The sequence below is a fragment of the Geotrypetes seraphini genome, chromosome 15 (assembly GCF_902459505.1).
Source record: "Geotrypetes seraphini chromosome 15, aGeoSer1.1, whole genome shotgun sequence".
Lineage (NCBI taxonomy): Eukaryota > Metazoa > Chordata > Amphibia > Gymnophiona > Dermophiidae > Geotrypetes > Geotrypetes seraphini.
The window spans coordinates 53,186,300-53,203,887 of NC_047098.1; the positions used below are offsets into that span (position 1 = coordinate 53,186,300).

The 17,588-nt window shown below is 47.8% G+C and overlaps 1 protein-coding gene across 10 annotated transcripts in view; it reads right to left on the bottom strand.

The window, feature by feature from the left end:
• The window catches only part of NF1 (neurofibromin 1), a 393,675-nt gene that overhangs the window by 246,063 nt on the left and 130,024 nt on the right, over window positions 1-17,588 (bottom strand). For 9 of the 10 annotated variants that reach the window (XM_033922541.1, XM_033922536.1, XM_033922538.1 and 6 more), the window contains 3 exons: window positions 10,551-10,797; window positions 9,691-9,764; window positions 9,484-9,567 (listed from right to left, as the gene is read on the bottom strand). In XM_033922541.1, the coding sequence (XP_033778432.1) occupies window positions 9,484-9,567; window positions 9,691-9,764; window positions 10,551-10,797 (405 nt within the window). The remainder of the gene's footprint in view (window positions 1-9,483; window positions 9,568-9,690; window positions 9,765-10,550; window positions 10,798-17,588) is intronic. The other variant, XM_033922537.1, reaches the window with a different exon arrangement.

Sequence of the window (17,588 nt, forward strand, 5' to 3'; positions counted from 1 at the left end):
ACATACAAGAAGACACTGGAATTTCTGAATATGTATACTCTAGAGCAGGGGTGCCCAACGCGTCGATCGCGATCGACCAGTAGCTCAGGAAGGCAACGTGAGTCGATCGCAGAGCCCATCCCGGGCTCTGTGATAGACTCGTGTTGCCGTCCCGATCTACTGGGCCTATCAGCCTTCCTCTCCCCGACGTCAAAAGATGCCGACGCCGGGCATTAGGCTGTTTTTGTCATTTCCGGGGGGGGGGGGGTGGCGTGGTGGCGGCAGCAGCAGCAACAGCAACAGCCTGAAAAAGAAATCATCCTGGCCCGGGTCGGTGTCATACTCCGGAACTTCTACCTCTTCCAGCAGCCCTCTCCCTTCTACCTGCTTCCTGCCACACCCCCTGCTCCGCGGCTCTCTTCGGCAACTCAGCAGCAGTGATCGACACAAGCTTCTGACGTCGGGGCCTACCCTCTGCGAGTCCCGCTTGTTTCAACTTCCTTTTTCCACAAAGGCGGGACTCGTAGAGGGAAGGCCTCGATGTCGGCAGCTTGTCTTGATCACCGCTGCTGACGAGTTGCTTAAGAGAGCCGCGGAGCAGGGGGGTTTTGCCAGGTGCAGGTAGAAGGGAGAGGGCCAGATGCAGGACTCGTGGGTGAGGGAGCAGAAGAGAGAGAGAAAGAGAGAGGGGAGGGAAACAAAAGGAAATATTTCATACTGGGCTGGGCCGGAGTGGAGGGAGGGTGGAATGATTCTGGCTACAGGGTGCATTAACAAAGGAAAAGAAGGGAAAGCTGAAAATGGAGATAGTGACACAAAGAAGAGAAAGAGTAAGCAGGACCTACTGAATAAGGATAGAGATACAGAGGGGACATGAAGAGGAGGTGAAATAGAGACATAGAAGTAATGCTGAAAAAGTGTGGGGGGGGGAGATAAAGACATTGAAAGGGCAAATGGTGAACATGGGGTAAAGACAAGGACAGAGACAAATGAAGATTCTGAAAAAGTGATGAGATAGGGATATAGGTGAGATGGACACAAAGAAGGGTGATGCTGGAAAATAGGTGGAATGGTAATTCTGACAGACACAGAAGGGAAATGCTGGATCAAGGAGAGATGGGGCTCAGGCTGGATGGAATAAGGAGAAATGCCTTGTTGGCCCGGAACTTCCTCTCCTACGTCAGAATTGACATCAGGGAGCGGAATGCTGGTCAGCGCAACGCTTCTGCAGGGAAAGCTTGGGACGGCGGTGGCTTGGGGGCTGTTCCCCGATGGCGGTGGCAGCAAACCGAGTGGCTTGGGGGAGGGCACGGAGAAAGAAAGAAAGGGGGCAGACAGGGAGACAGAAAGAAGGGGGAACAGGGAGACAGAAAGAAAAAGTTGGGGGAGAGAATGAGGTCTGGAGGAGAGGAAACATACAGGAGGCTGAAAGAAAGGAAGAAAGATTGGATGCACAGTCAGAAGAAGAAAGTGCAACCAGAGACTCATGAAATCACCAAACAGCAAAGGTAGGAAAAATGATTTTATTTTCAATTTAGTGATCAAAATGTGTCGGTTTTGAGAATTTATATCTGCTGTCTATATTTTGCACTATGGCTCCCTTTTACTAAACCGCAATAGCGTTTTTTAGCGCAGGGAGCCTATAAGCATTGAGGGCAGCGCGAGGCATTCAGCGTAACTCCCTGTGATAAAACCTACTATTGTGGTTTAGTAAAAAGGGAGGGGGTGTATTTGTCTATTTTTGTATTTTGTTACTGAGGTGACATTGCATAGAGTCATCTGCCGTGACCTCTTTGAAAAAACCCGGAAAGCACAGTTACTTACCGTAACAGGTGTTATCCAGGGACAGCAGGCAGATATTCTTAACGCATGGGTGACGTCACCGACGGAGCCCTCGGTACGGACCTTTTTAACTAGAAGTTTCTAGTTGGCCGCACCGCGCGTGCGCGAGTGCCTTCCCGCCCGACGGAGGAGTGCGTGGTCCCCAGTTAGGATAAGCCAGCTAAGAAGCCAACCCGGGGAGGTGGGTGGGACGTAAGAATATCTGCCTGCTGTCCCTGGATAACACCTGTTACGGTAAGTAACTGTGCTTTATCCCAGGACAAGCAGGCAGCATATTCTTAACGCATGGGTGACCTCCAAGCTAACAAAGAGGGAGGAGGGATGGTTGGCCATTAGGAAAATAAATTTTGTAACACAGATTGGCCGAAGTGTCCATCCCGTCTGGAGAAGGCATCCAGACAGTAGTGAGTAGTGAACGTGTGAACTGAGGACCAAGTGGCCGCCTTGCAGATTTCCTCGATGGGCGTGGAGCGGAGGAAAGCCACAGAAGCAGCCATAGCTCGGACTCTGTGTGCCGTGACAGCACCTTCCAGTGACAGACCGGCCCGAGCATAGCAGAACGCAATACAGGCAGCAAGCCAATTGGAAAGCGTTCGTTTGGAGACAGGATGACCCATACGGTTAGGGTCGAATGACAAAAAAAGCTGAGGAGAGGATCGGTGAGCCCTGGTACGGTCAAGATAGTAGGCTAGGGCACGCTTACAATCCAGCGTGTGCAGCGCCTGTTCCCCAGGATGGGAATGGGGTTTAGGGAAAAAGACAGGCAACACAATGGACTGGTTGAGGTGAAAAGCTGAGACCACCTTAGGAAGAAATTTAGGATGGGTGCGCAGGACCACCTTGTCATGGTGAAAAACAGTGAAAGGTGGATCAGCGACCAGTGCATGCAGCTCACTAACCCTCCTGGCAGAGGTGATGGCAATCAGGAAAAGCACCTTCCAGGAAAGGAATTTGAGCGAAGTTGAGGCAAGAGGCTCAAAAGGAGGTTTCATGAGAGCTGATAAAACCACATTTAGGTCCCAGACGACAGGAGGAGGCTTTAGAGGTGGTTTGACATTGAAGAGACCTCTCATGAACCGGGAAACCAGAGGATGAGCCGTGAGGGGTTTTCCGAGGATAGGCTCGTGAAATGCAGTGATGGCACTGAGGTGGACTCTGATGGAGGTAGATTTGAGACCAGCATTGGACAGAGAGAGCAAATAGTCCAGTACAGATTCCACCGCCAAAGAGGTGGGATCCTGATGATGCCGCAGACACCAGGAGGAGAACCTGGTCCACTTCTGATGGTAACATTGGAGGGTGGCCGGTTTCCTGGAGGCGTCCAAAATGAGACGGACAGGCTGAGATAGATTCTCTGGAGAGGTCAGCCCGAGAGAAACCAAGCTGTCAGGTGGAGCGAAGACAGATTGGGATGTAGTAGAGATTGATGCTGCTGTGTAAGTAGAGTAGGAAACACAGGAAGAGGAATGGGCTCCCTGGAGCTGAGTTGGAGCAGGAGGGAGAACCAGTGTTGTCGTGGCCATCGAGGGGCGATGAGAATCATGGTGGCCCTGTCCCTGCGGAGCTTGAACAAGGTCCGCAACATCAGAGGAAGTGGAGGGAAGGCATACAGGAACCGATCCTTCCAATCGAGCAGGAATGCATCTGGTGCCAGACGATGAGGAGAGAAGAGTCTTGAACAGAATTGGGGCAGCTGATGATTGTGAGGTGCTGCAAAGAGGTCCACCTGCGGAGTGCCCCATCGAGCAAAGATGGAGTGGAGTGTTGGAGGATCCAGTGTCCACTCGTGAGGCTGAAGCATGCGGCTGAGATTGTCGGCCAGGGAGTTCTGTTCGCCCTGGATATAGACCGCCTTGAGGAAAAGATTGCGGGCCGTGGCCCAGGTCCAGATGCGTAGGGCCTCGAGGCAAAGGAGGCGAGATCCGGTGCCGCCTTGTTTGTTTATGTAGTACATGGCGACTTGATTGTCTGTGCACAGGAGAAGAACCTGGGGGTAGAGAAGATGCTGGAACGCTTTGAGAGCGTAGAACATGGCTCTGAGTTCCAGGAAATTGATGTGATGCTGACGTTCTTGTGGGGTCCAAAGACCCTGGGTGCGTAAATCCCCTAGATGGGCTCCCCACGCATAGGGGGAGGCATCTGTGGTGATGGTCATAGAGTGAGGGGGCAGATGAAAGAGTAGACCCCTGGAAAGATTTGAGGAGTTCAACCACCATTGGAGAGATTGCTGAAGAGATGATGTCACAGAGATGGGATGAGAAAGAAGATCCGTCGTTTGTGACCATTGGTTGGCGAGAGTCCATTGAGGTGTCCGGAGATGGAGGCGTGCCAGAGGAAGGACATGAACTGTCGATGCCATGTGGCCCAGGAGGACCATCATTTGTCGGGCAGGAATGGTGGGATGCATGAGGACCTGACGACAGAGATGGAGCAGGGTCCACTGACGATCGGAGGGAAGAAAAGCCCTCATTAGAGTGGTGTCCAGAACAGCTCCGATGAATTGAAGTCGCTGGGTAGGAAGCAGATGCGACTTGGGGTAGTTGATCTCGAACCCCAAGAGATGGAGGAGAGAGATGGTGTGATGAGTGGCCTGTAGCACAAGCTGAGGCGACGGTGCTTTCACCAACCAATCGTCCAAGTAGGGGAACACTTGGAGGTTGTGGGACCTGAGGAAGGCCGCTACCACTATCAGGCACTTGGTGAATACCCTGGGAGATGAGGCGAGGCCAAAGGGAAGCACCTTGTACTGATAGTGATGGTGGTGTACCTGGAAACGCAGGTAGCGGCGAGAAGTCTGATTGATGGAGATGTGAGTGTAGGCCTCCTTGAGGTCCAGGGAACATAGCCAGTCGTGTTGAGAGAGAAGAGGATAGAGCGTGGCAAGGGAAAGCATTCTGAACTTCTCTTTGACGAGATGTTTGTTGAGGTTCCTGAGATCGAGAATGGGACGGAGGTCTCCTGTCTTTTTGGGTACCAGGAAGTAGCGGGAGTAGAATCCCTGACCCCTTTGTTCTGGAGGGACCTCTTCGATGGCATTGAGAAGAAGGAGGGATTGAACCTCCCTCAGGAGGAGGGGGATTTGAGATGAATGAGAAGCAGACTCTACGGGAGGGTTGTCCGGTGGAAGAGTCTGGAAGTTGAGAGAGTAGCCGTGGTGGATGATGTTGAGGACCCACTGGTCCGATGTGATGACCTCCCAACGACTGGAGAAAATGGTGAGACGACCTCCGATTGGTTGTGGAAGAGGTAGCGAAGGTGGAAGACTGGCTATGCCCTGGAGAGAAGAGTCAAAAGGGCTGAGACGGCTTAGCAGAAGGCAGAGGCTTGTTAGGTTGAGTGGATTGAGAACGTGCCTGCGCCTGGTGATGTTGCTGCCGTGGCCGCCGAGACTGTTGGGAAGGCGGGTTGAGTGGTCTGGCTGAGAATCTGCGCTGGTATGAGGTTTGAGGCCTGTAAGGACGTGTAGGCGGAGCCTTCTTTTTTGGTTTAATCAGGGTGTCCCACCTAGTTTCATGCGCGGAGAGTTTTTGGGTGGTGGAATCCAGGGACTCTCCAAACAGTTCATCCCCAAGACAAGGGGCGTTGGCTAGACGATCTTGGTGATTAATGTCCAAGTCTGAGACTCTCAGCCAGGCCAGGCGGCGCATGGCTACAGCCATGGCAGAGGCACGGGAGGTAAGCTCGAAGGAATCATATATCGAGCGGACCAGGAACTTTCTCAATTGGAGGAGACCAGAGATTTGTTGCTGAAAAAGTGGGATCTTCCTCTCTGGGAGATACTTCTGGAGGGCTGACAACTGCTGGACCAAGTGTTTCATGTAGAATGAAAAATGGAAGGAATAGTTGTTCGCCCTGTTGGCCAACATGGCATTCTGATAGAGCCTCTTGCCAAACTTGTCCATGGTTTTACCCTCTCTGCCAGGAGGGGTGGAGGCATAGACACTGGAGCCCTGAGTCTTCTTTAAGGTGGATTCAACCAGGAGGGACTCATGGGGAAGTTGTGACTTATCGAATCCTGGAATAGGGATAACCCTATAAAGGTTATCTAACTTGCGTGGGGCCCCAGGTACTGTAAGGGGGTTTTCCCAATTTTTATAGAAAGTCTCCCGTAGGATGTCATGCACGGGTAGTTTAAGAAACTCCTTGGGAGGTTGCTCAAAATCCAGAGCCTCTAGAAAGGCTTGGGATTTCTTGGAGTCTGATTCCAGAGGGAGGGATAGGGCGGCAGACATCTCCCTGAGAAACTTTGAGAAGGAGGATTGCTCAGGCCTGGAGGTGGCATCAGGAGCTGAGGGATCCTCATCAGAGGAGGAGAGATCTTCCTCGGTACCGGGGGGAGACTCTTCCCACAAGTCTGGGTCCCGGACCTCCGGGTGTGCATGACGCGACACCGGGGTGGAAGGGTCGGTATGGTGAGTCTTGGACAAAGATTTCCCAGAGCGTACCGAAACGGTACCGGGGGAAGAGGACCGGCGTCGGTCCCGGTCCCGGGAAGAATGGTGCTCCGCTCGGTCCCGAGGAGGATCCGCAGTGGTAAGTTGGGCCGAGAGAATCGGCATGGAGGTATTAATAGGTACCGATGGGGTGGACACCGGTGGCTCGGTACGGGGCTCGGGCCGGTCTGGTACCGGAAGGAGCGGTGCCAGGATAGTAGGCAACAGTTGCTCGAGCTGACGTTTCAGCTGGTCTTGCAGTTGACCCTGGAGGATGGCCGCAATTCGGTCATCCAGGGGAGGCACCGGAACCGCTTTCTTTTTCTTCGGTTCCTTAGGTGCCGCTCTACGTCCCGGCGATGAGGAGGCCGATGATGAGGCACTCACCGAAATCGGGACGGAGCGCTTTCGGGCTCGGCTCGAGGCCGGCAGGGTCGGTGTCGCCACTGTGGCCGGTGGGCGCTCAAGGGAAGGGGTAGGCTTCTTAGCCGGCTTACCTTGCGCCAGCGGCGCCGATGTGGGGTCGGGCGTCGTCAAAGCCGACGGTGCCGATTTCTGTGGTACCGCTGTCGAAGTCGAGGATTCCATGGTCGACCCGGTGCCGAACAACAGATCTTGTTGTATTTTTCGGTTTTTAAGCGTCCGCTTTTTAAGAGTGGCACAGCGGGTGCAGGAGTCCGCCCGATGCTCTGGCCCCAAACACTGTAAACACCAATTGTGTGGGTCAGTGAGGGAGATCGGGCGTGCACACCGCTGGCACTTCTTGAAACCGACCTGCGGGGGCATGAAGGGGAAAACAGCCTCCGCAAAATCGAATCCCGAGGCCTGGATAATGGCAACAGGCCCCGCCGGGGCAAAACGAAAAAAGATAGAAAAAAATCAAAGTTTTTTTTTTTTTTTTTTTTGCAACTAAAAGAAAAGAAACCCGAAGGTGAATACAAATAAAATAAGAAAAAATTCGCGAGCGGGAAGGCAAAAAAGTGAGTTCAACGGCCGTTGAAAAACACACGCGTCTTCTTCGCTCCGCGGAAACGAAGAAACTGGGGACCACGCACTCCTCCGTCGGGCGGGAAGGCACTCGCGCACGCGCGGTGCGGCCAACTAGAAACTTCTAGTTAAAAAGGTCCGTACCGAGGGCTCCGTCGGTGACGTCACCCATGCGTTAAGAATATGCTGCCTGCTTGTCCTGGGATAATATGAATAATTAACATTTTCTCTGCCTTTCAGAGTGCTTTGTGTTTTTTTTTTTAATTTTATTGTTGGTAGATCATTTTGACTTAGTCATTATAAAAGTAGCTCACAAGCCCATAAAGTGTGGGCACCCCTGCTCTAGAGGATAGGGGAGATAAGATACATATGTTTAAATACTTAAAAGGTATTAATACAGAACCAAATCTTTTCTAGAGAAGGGAAAATGGTAAAACTAGAGGTAATGTTAGGGAAAATTTCATAGAGAGGGTGGTGGATGCCTGGAATGCCCTCCCAAGAGAGGTGATGGAATGCAAAACAGTGACGAACACCAAGGATCTCCAATCAGAAAATAAAGGCTAAAAACTGAAGAACTAGGGCTGGAACAGGGCAGATTTGCATGGTGTATCCCAAATATGGTTACTCATTTTGGGATGGGATGGGGAGAGCTTCGATGGCAACTCTGGTGGTTGGAACCTAAGGACAGCACCAGGCAGACTTCTATGGTCCAGACTGGATGGACCATTCAGGTCTTTATCTGTTGTCATTTACTATGTTACAGATGAAAGTAAATCTACCTCTCAAACATTTAAATGTTTTATAAAAAGCCACATAAAATTTTCAGAGCCCCCCTCCCCCCAAAAAAAAAAATCTTCTGAGGTCCTAAACTGTACTTTATTTAGCTTATAGGTAAAACTGGCACTGCTGATATCCATATTATGCAGTACAGTTTTAACTATTTTGTAACAAGGCAAAGAAAGTGTCACACTGCATTTTGAGCTTAAAAATTTTAGAGATATTAAGAGGCTCATTTTCAAAGCACTTAGGGCTAGATTCACTAAGCAAACTGATCGTGTACCAATCGGTTTGCGAGCTCTTTGCCACCCAATTTCCCTATGACCCGATTTACTAACCTCACTCCCCATCTGCTCCGCACCCGAACCAATTCTCGCATGCAAATGAGGGTAAACGGCATACAAAGTAGGAAGGGCCTTGATTCACTAAACAATTTAAGGCACACCGACTGGGCTGGCTGATTGAAAACCAAGCGACTGCTGAGGACCAGGTGCTCATTGAAATCCCAGCCCTGCAGCCCTGAAAAAAACTGCTCTCTGCCACCCTGCCCGCCTGTGTGTTCAAGCAGCAAGCCTGCCTCTCCATCCGCCTCATTCTCTACAAAATACCCAGTGCTGCAGTTTCTCCCTTCCTCCTCCTGATTTGTGTGAAAACACAGTTACAAGGGAAAAAAAAAAGCAGTGGTGTGGCAGTACAAGCTCCCAGCTCGGCCATCGTTGGCCATTTCACCTCTCCGAGATTGAGCTTCCCACTAGCAGCTTGAAAAATGGAAGCTGAGCAGAGAGAAACCAACTCTGCTCAACTTGGAAAATGTCCAGGCTTTCAAATCCTTGGTAAAGAGAGTTGTTTCAGTATTTGAAATTCACACAGTTAATAATACAACAACGCTGTATCTGTTGCTTACAACAGCTGAACCGAAGAGAGACAAAAGTGTCACCTCAACACATCGCAATGCAGCCCTGCTTTCCCATGGGTTAAAACACCGGAGGCAAGAAGAGGAAGGAAGGCAGAGGTGAAGGCGCATAAGGCCAGGCTGGGGCTGGGCTGCTTAGGCAGGTTCCCTGAACTTCTTATGCTCCGGGAGTGACAGGCTGACATGCAGGGTGAGGGGAGACGGCTAGAAGAGGAAGGCGCATGTGTCGCAATCGCTCCATGGGCGTGCTTCCGACCAGATCTTTTGAATGCAAGAACTGTCGTGAATCGGCCGCCCAGCAAGACTCGGCCACAGATCGCACGCGGATCGCCCCAAAAAATGAGGTTAGTGAATCTAGGCCTTAGACACACAAAATACCATAGGTTACTATAGTACTTTGTGTGCAAAGTGCTTTGAAAATGATCACCTAAATGTCTTCTTGTTGGTCCATTTAGCATCTGCAGGTGGGAAACATGACAATTGAGGCAACATCAGCCTCTGTGTATTATAAAGATACCAAAAAACACAATAAAATCTGAAATTCAGTCTTACCTGGCCATCCTCCAATTTCGTTTTGGGGTAATTAAGAATGTGTTTAGTAGCCACCTCCCATTTTGTATATGTATCTTCCCAAGCCTAAAAAATGAATAATTTCTGAGCATTTATTCATGAAATTTTATTACACAAATTCCACCTTGTTTCATGCAACTATCTCCACCTGTGTCATTAAAGCAGTTTCATAATTTGTATAAAGCTAACCTCTGTGTTTCCAGCTGTTGAATGTTCTATGCGTCTCAGTAACGCCATCACTCTCTTCTGAAGAGCTGCTCGCCCTGAGGTGGAATAAAATATGTACATTTACCTCCCTTTCCATCAGAATACTAAAAATAGGTCAGGCAGGGTAAAGGGATTCAGCTCTCATTACTGAAGGATCAGCATAAAAAAATGCTAAAAGGGACAGGAGGCAAGCCACTGAAAAATCTGTCTCTCTTGTTTAATTAAATTTAAAGATTTACAGTCTGCCTTTTCCCAGGACAGCCAGGTTCAGCGTGAAGCAGAAAGCAGTATCACATTACAGTACATTAAGGTCTGTGTCCTTATTATAGATGAGGAGGTGAAATCTTTGACAGTAAGTCCAGCAATGGGGAAACAAGACCAGAGCCAGACAGACCTTAATGGTCCGTGACCCGAGGTTAGCAGTGACAAATTAAGAACAAGGGTGAATTTTTTGTGTCACATTCACCTAAAGGTTGATGGCAAGAAAATGTCATTAGTTTGCAACATTTTTGGATTGCTGGCTTAATCAAATATTTATAATGAATGTAATGATCACAAAATTATAATTAGACAGACTAGATGGACATTGCTGGTCTTTACATGCTGTCATATACTACTACTAATAATAATCATTTCTAAAGCGCTACAAGACATAGACAGCGCTGTACATCAAAAGACAGTCACTGCTCAAAAGAGCTTGTAATCTATGTTACATAAAATTATCAGTAAAATACACGAAGGTAAATAAAAATATAGTCTAATACAAACTACACATTCACAATATAGATCAGACTTCAAAAGCAATATTCGCAACTCATGCCCTTCCCCCTTCCCCACTGTACCTGTAGACATCATGTTGCTGACTGATGCAAACTCCATGAAGGTGTTATAGTTTGGCAAGAAATTATGTACAGACACTTCATCTACACCGCACCGAATATCAGCTTCTTCACACAGATGTCGGAAACAGGACATGGCAACAAGGACAGCTTCAATGTCAGGACTCCACAGGAACATGTATAGAGCAACCTCTAACTTGGCCTGGGCTTGGCGACATATTGGAATACTGCTGCCCGCTGTGGCGCTCTCCTTGCCCAAAGAAAAGCAAACTTTACCTATTTGTTAATTACTGAAGAGGGCAATGCATTTTTCTTATTATACTCTGATGTAATCTTCATTCAACAACAATAGAAAACTACTTTTATTTGAATCCAGTTTTTTCCCATACAACTGAAACCATTTTGGCAATTCTTAAAAAGCATTACGGAAGATTATGTTCTTACCTCAATAATCTTCTTTCTGGTAGACGTGTCTAGGAGTTCTGATGATAGGTAATAAATGTCCCCCTTCCCACGAGTTGTATTGCAGAAGAAAGAAATTTACATTCTTTAACTCCAACTCCTTCACCAATGGTAGTAATGTCCCCTTCAGTTTGTACCAAATCAATCGATCATCACTACAACATAAGAAAAGGAAAGAAGGGTATGGGGAACATTCCCGATACTACACTGCTGTTCTGCTCTGTAAGACAAACTTGAACGAAGTTAATCAACTCATAGCTTAAACCCAGGTGGAATGAACAAACCATCTGTCAAAGTGCAACCAGCACTAACACTTATCAAGCTCTGAGAGATTCTCTTTTATTTATTTATTTTGCATTCAGTATTTTACTCTTCACATCAGACTGGCAGGAGAATACTGTACCTCCAGCACTCTGTCTGAGACAGTAAGCAGGTGAAATCTAACTGACAGGGCAGGGCATCAGGACCCCTTGACACATCTATTAGAAAGAAGATAATTGAGATAAGAATCTAATCTTTTCTGGTGCAATGTGTCAAGGATAGGTGATGTACTTAAGCAAACTCCTGAGTATAGGATGCCCTTAAAATTGAGGACCCAAAGTGGTATCCTCTCGTGTAGCCACATCCACTCTGTGAAACTACATAAATGGTTGGAGAGTAGACCATAAAGCTGCCCTACAAATCTCTTCGGGAGGGATTGCCTGCGATTCTGCTCATGAAGTAGACACACCTCTAGTGGAGTGTGCTCTCAAGGAAATTGACCGCTGTTTCCCACTGCCAATGTACACTGATGAAATCCTGCCAATGTACACCGATGAAATCCATCTGGAAATGGACGCCTTAGATACTGGCTTGCCTCACTTAGCAGAATTGGTTAGGAAGAACAGATGATCTGAAAACTGAAAGTCACTGGTAACTTTGAGTTAACGGAGAAGAACTCTATACATCCAGCCACTCTAGCACATTGCCTTCTTCTTGGAATCCATGGCATGAAACGCAGTTAATCATACTTCCTGATTGACAAGGAAGACCGACACCACTTTTGGCAAAAATTACGGAACTGTATGCAGGGAGACTCCTGCAGAAAAGTGCCTGCAGCTCCAAGACTCTCCTAGTAGAGACTACAACCCCCAGGGACACCATCTTTCCTGTCAGGTCCATCAGGAATGCCTGTTGCAACAGTTCAAAAGGAGCCTTGCCAAGCCCCTGCAAAATGATGCTAAGATTCCATGTTGGAAAGGACTGTCTCACTGGTGGGTGTAGACTGATTCTCCAGGCCAGCCTGCAGGAATTCCAGCACAATTGACACTACAGCACTGAAGGGCTGAAATAACTTCCAGGTCTTCCTATAGGCCACAACTGTTGCTGTCCTTTTAGCTCTAAGGAGGGTAGCTATGATGACCTCCGAATAACCTTTCTGTGCTAAGGCTGCACGTTCAAGAGCCATGTCATAAGAACTGGACCCTGTGACAAGAGATCTGGCAGCATTGGAATCCTAAGACCTTTGCCTCTCTGGGGGTGCACTAGATTCACATACCACAGCCTCCATGGCCAATTTGAAGCCACCAGGACCAGACTGGCACTTCCTAACTCGAATCTTTGGCTGAAGAAGCGATCCACGTTCTTGTTTGTCACCAAGGCCATCAGGCCGAACATCGGCTGTCCCCATCAACCCACAATGCAGTCGAATGCCTGCTGGGACAATGACCACTCCCCCAAGATCAAGGTCTGTCAGCTGAGAAATTCAGCCTGTATGTCGTCCACTCCCACTACATTTATTTATTTAAAAATTTATATACCACATACAACTATGCGGTTTCCATATCACATACATAAAATCTTGTTTCCCTCCAATTATCACATATAACATAGACATGTCAAGATAACATCATTAGTCGTCCCTTTTATAATAGGGTATAGAGCACAAATTCAATCAATTCAGAAGTACAAACAAGCTTTAAATCATAAATTGATGTCAGAAAAATTCTAGAAGGTGATTATCAACTGAAATACATCTTAGCATAAGAAGGCATTGGCAAATAATTGAGTTTTCAGCATTTTCTTAAAATTCATCCTCCCCATACAAAACCAACAGATGAAGCTCTGCCCAATGGAACAATAACTGGGCCTCCAAACACAGCGGAGCACTTCTGGTGTCTCCTTGTTGATTGACATAAGTCATCACTGTGACATTGTCAGAGAAAACCCTGATCGCTTTGCCCTCCAAGGATTTTTCCAGAGACCATAATAGGAGCTGAATGGCTGACAGCTTCAGCCAATTTATAGACCATTTCCTCTGCGATGGCATCCATCAGCCTTGAACTGGGTGACCCAGGCAATGACACCCCCCCCCTTCTTAGCCATAGAGACCGGCATGTCCTTTGCAAGTGACTCCAAACAAAGCCTCCAGAGCAAGCTTTGCCTCGCTTCTACCCTCCAGGCCCACAGCTTCTGGAACAAATCAGATCATGAAGACCAGCAGGATAAGAGTGTCCTGTAGCATACACATATGGACCTTCACTCATGGAACCATCTCTATGGTTGTTGTCATGGATCCTAGACAGTGCCAAGTCATAAGAGCAGGCATATTCAAGAATTCCACAATTTGGCTTGTAAGCTTCTGCTTGCTTGACTCGGGAAGAAAGACACGGCCTTCCACAGTGTTGAAACAGGTTCCCAGGTTCTCCAAGAGTTGGCCCTGCTCCAGATGACTTTTTGGGAAATTGACAATCCAACCCAGATCCTGCAACAGCTGAATCAATGGAGATACCGCTCTCTCCCCCTCCACTTTGGATGAGGCTCTGATAAGACCATCATCCAAATAGGGATATACCTAGAACTCTGCCTTCTGGAGGTGAGCTGCCACTACAACCATCAGCTTGGTGAACATGCATGGTGCTGTTGCCAACCCAAAGGGGAGTGCGGAGAATTGGAAATGCCTTCCCCACACAGGAAATCTCAAGAACTTTCTGTGAACCAGAAACATGGGAATATGGAAATAGCCCTCTCTGTTAACTACTACTAATCATTTCTACAGCCCTACTATACATACACAGCGCTGTACATCAAAACATAGAAGAGACAGTCCCTGCTCAAAAGAGCTTACAATCTAGTCAAGACAGACAAATCCAAGGAGGCCAGGAATTCCCCTGGTGCTAACACCGCTATGACTGAATGAACAGTCTACATGCGGAACCACAGCACTTTTAACACTGCCTTGACCGACTTGAGATCCAGAATCGGCCTCCAATCATTTCTTTGATATTACAAAGTATGCTGAATATCTGCCCAAGCCCGATTCTGTGTGTGGTACGGGTTCTATGGCTCAAATGACAGTGTCTTTGCACTTTCGCCTTGACTTTGATTGCCTTTTCTTGTTGCCTGGCCAGCGAATCCATAAAATGGTCCCTCTAGGGGGCAGTTGAACTCCAGCTTGTATCCTTCTTGGATAATCTATAGCACCCTTCAGTCCAAGCTGATCCGCGCCCACGCCCCCAATAAGCTGTCAACCTCCCTCCTATCTGTGGAGGTATGACTCCTGACCTGGCGTCACTGGGATTTCTTGGAGGCTGAGGTGATGTGCAGTCTGGAGGACTAAGGACGTCTGGTTCTTCCATATTGCTGATGAGAGCCTTAATACGCTCTCTGGGTAACCGTTCCTTTGGTGTATAAGCGAAAAACGCCTTGAGCCATGAAAATTTCTCCAACCAGACCCTGAGGGGCCTATAGTCTGCTGTCTGGTAGTGCTTTTAGACGACAGTCCATCACACTGGCCATAAGGTTGTCCAAACCTTTCCCAAACAGCATTTCTTCCTTAAAAGGGATCCTGCTTATTGGCCATGGCTTAGAAGCTGAATCTCCCATCCATTGTTTAATCCATAGCATCTTCCAGGCAGAGATGGCGTAAGCAGAAACTGTCGAATACTCTGACAATATCATATAGAGCATTAGCTACATAATCAACCCCCGCCATTACCAGCTGGGGATAAATGTCATCATCCTTGCTGGGAATCTGACGGACTCTGGTATGACAGGCTCATGCTGCAAAGGAAGCTGCTGACGCCACTTTAATTCCTAAGGATAATAATTCAAACTGATGGTTAAGCACCAGAACCATCCTGTGGTCCTGCACATCCTTCAAAATTCCCCCCCCCTTTACTAGACAGGGAAGTAGGCTTGATAACTTGGGCTACCAGCGAATCCGAATCCATCATAAGATGAACAAACAGATGATGAAAGTCAGGAGCTCTGGAATAAAGTTTTGTCATTGTCCTGGCACCCCATAAGGAGCTCTCCGAGGCCTTCCAATGCTCCATGACTAATCCAATGAGATCAGGATGTGAGCTTTGGCTTTCTTCTTGGGCAAAAATGTGGTCTTATCCTGAAAAGCACTCATTATGGAGCACTAGGTAGCCAAAGACTGCAGAGATTCCAATTTCAGTTCCCACAGTGATTCCGTGATAAGCTCAAGAAGAGCTGCCAACTTAAACAAGTAGAATGCTATCAGTGCAATCTACCACAGCCTCTTGACTCTTGTCCGGGTCCCCAAATCTCCCACAAGGGAAGACTCACTCTGGAACAGCAGAGGTAGAGAATCTGACCTCCAGTCCCCCTAATCTTTGTCTGACTAGTCTTCTGGCAAAGGATTGGGGATTCTGGTGGTGGGGGTTTAGCTTAACGCAGGTAAATCCGCTTGTGCTACTATCAGCGTCTCCTTGGATGGTGCAGAAGAACACCAACAATTTTATAGGCTTTCCACATTAGACTTACAAAATCTGGGGTAAAGCCCTCACCAGAAGCCCCTAAGGACCCCTTCTGGTACTCTTTTAGTCTCTTCCTGGGCTCTATGGCGTCCACACATCTGTGCTGGCTCCAGAGGGGGTTTCTACCCAGCCCTAGAGGTACCAGGTGAGGCTAAGTCCAAGGCTCCCATTCTCCCCCAACATGCCCTGCAGTACAGAACGCTCCACAGCCAACTAGCCACTGCAAATATGGCATGATATAGGGGTATGCTGGCCTGGGGAGTCCATCAGAACCGATTTAAAACAAAATTGAGGGGTACTGAGGCAGATAGAGGCTTTTAAAACAAAATTGAGAAATTCAAAATGGTCACCGTGACAGTGTGGATGTGCCAAAAACAGCTCAGGGAATCCAAATCAAAAATCCTAAAATTGTGGGAAAGGGTTTTTGGAGTGAGGGGAACCCTAACTCTGGCCCCAGAAATACTCAAAACTGTCCAATTCAGACCCCAACAGCCCTATTTTCGCATAGACATCAGTGGGCTGTACTCACAGTTAGTGCTGGTGCTATGCCTGCTTCAGCTTTCTTCCTAGCTGGAATATAGAAAAGGCATTGCCTCAAACATCAACTTCGGTACAGCAGCGCAATCATTGGGCTACCACTTAGACCGAAGTCAAACAGACCTCAAACCTCGCAGATCCACACAACAGCGGGAAGGGGTGGGGGTGAGGAACACAGCCAGCACCCGGTAAGGCCATACAGACCGACGCAGGGACCAAACAGCTTGAGCTCAATCATCTGATAAATCAGGTTGCTTGCTAATTCAGGCCAGCCGGACAGGTACCATGAGAGTGACCCTGCCAGCTGCAGACTTCTAACACACAGTCTGCATCATCTCCCAAGCAGAGCTATCCCAGGGCCACCGGAACCCTCTCTTAGCACCATAAAGCCTTGCACTTCAGATAAAAACCTGAAAAAAAATTGTAACTAAGATCAGAGCAGATTAAACTTAATGTGGACAAATACAAAGTGGTGCACATTGGGAAGAATAACCCAAATCACAGGTACCAGATGCTTGGGTCCACCCTGGGGGTTAGTGCCTAAGAAAAAGATCTGTGTGTCATTGTAGACAATATGATGAAACCTTGCATCTAATGTGTGGCAGCAGCCAAAAAAGCAAACAAAATGCTAGGATTTATTAAAAAAGGGATGGTTAACAAGACTAAGAACGTTATAATGCCTCTGTACTGCTCCATGGTGCGACCTCACCTTGAATTTTGCATTAAGTTCTGATCGCCTTAACTCAAGAAAGATATAGCGGAACTAGAAAAGGTTCAAAAAAAGAGCGACGAAGATAATAAAGGGGATGGAACTTCTCTTGTATAAGGAAAGACTAAAAAAGTTATGGCTCTTCAGCTTGGAAAATAAACGGCTGAGGGGAGATATGATTGAACTCTACAAAATCCTGAGTGGTGTAGAATGGGTACAAGTGGATTATTTTTTTACTCCCTCAAAAATTACAAAGATTAGGGGACACTCTATGCAGTTGCAGGGAAATACTTTTAAAACCAATAAAATGAAATATTTTTTCACTCAGGGAATAGTTAAACTCAGAGAATAGTTGTGGTTAACATAGCTATTTTTAAGAGAGTTTGGACAATTTCCTGGAGCAAAAATCCACAGTCTGTTATTGAGAAAGATATGTGGGATGCCACTGCTTGCCCTGGATCGGTAGCATGGAATGTTGCTACTATTTGGGTTTTTGACAGGTACTAGTGACCTGGATTGGTCACAGTGAAGACGGACTATTGGTCTGACCCAGTGAGCTAGATGGACTAT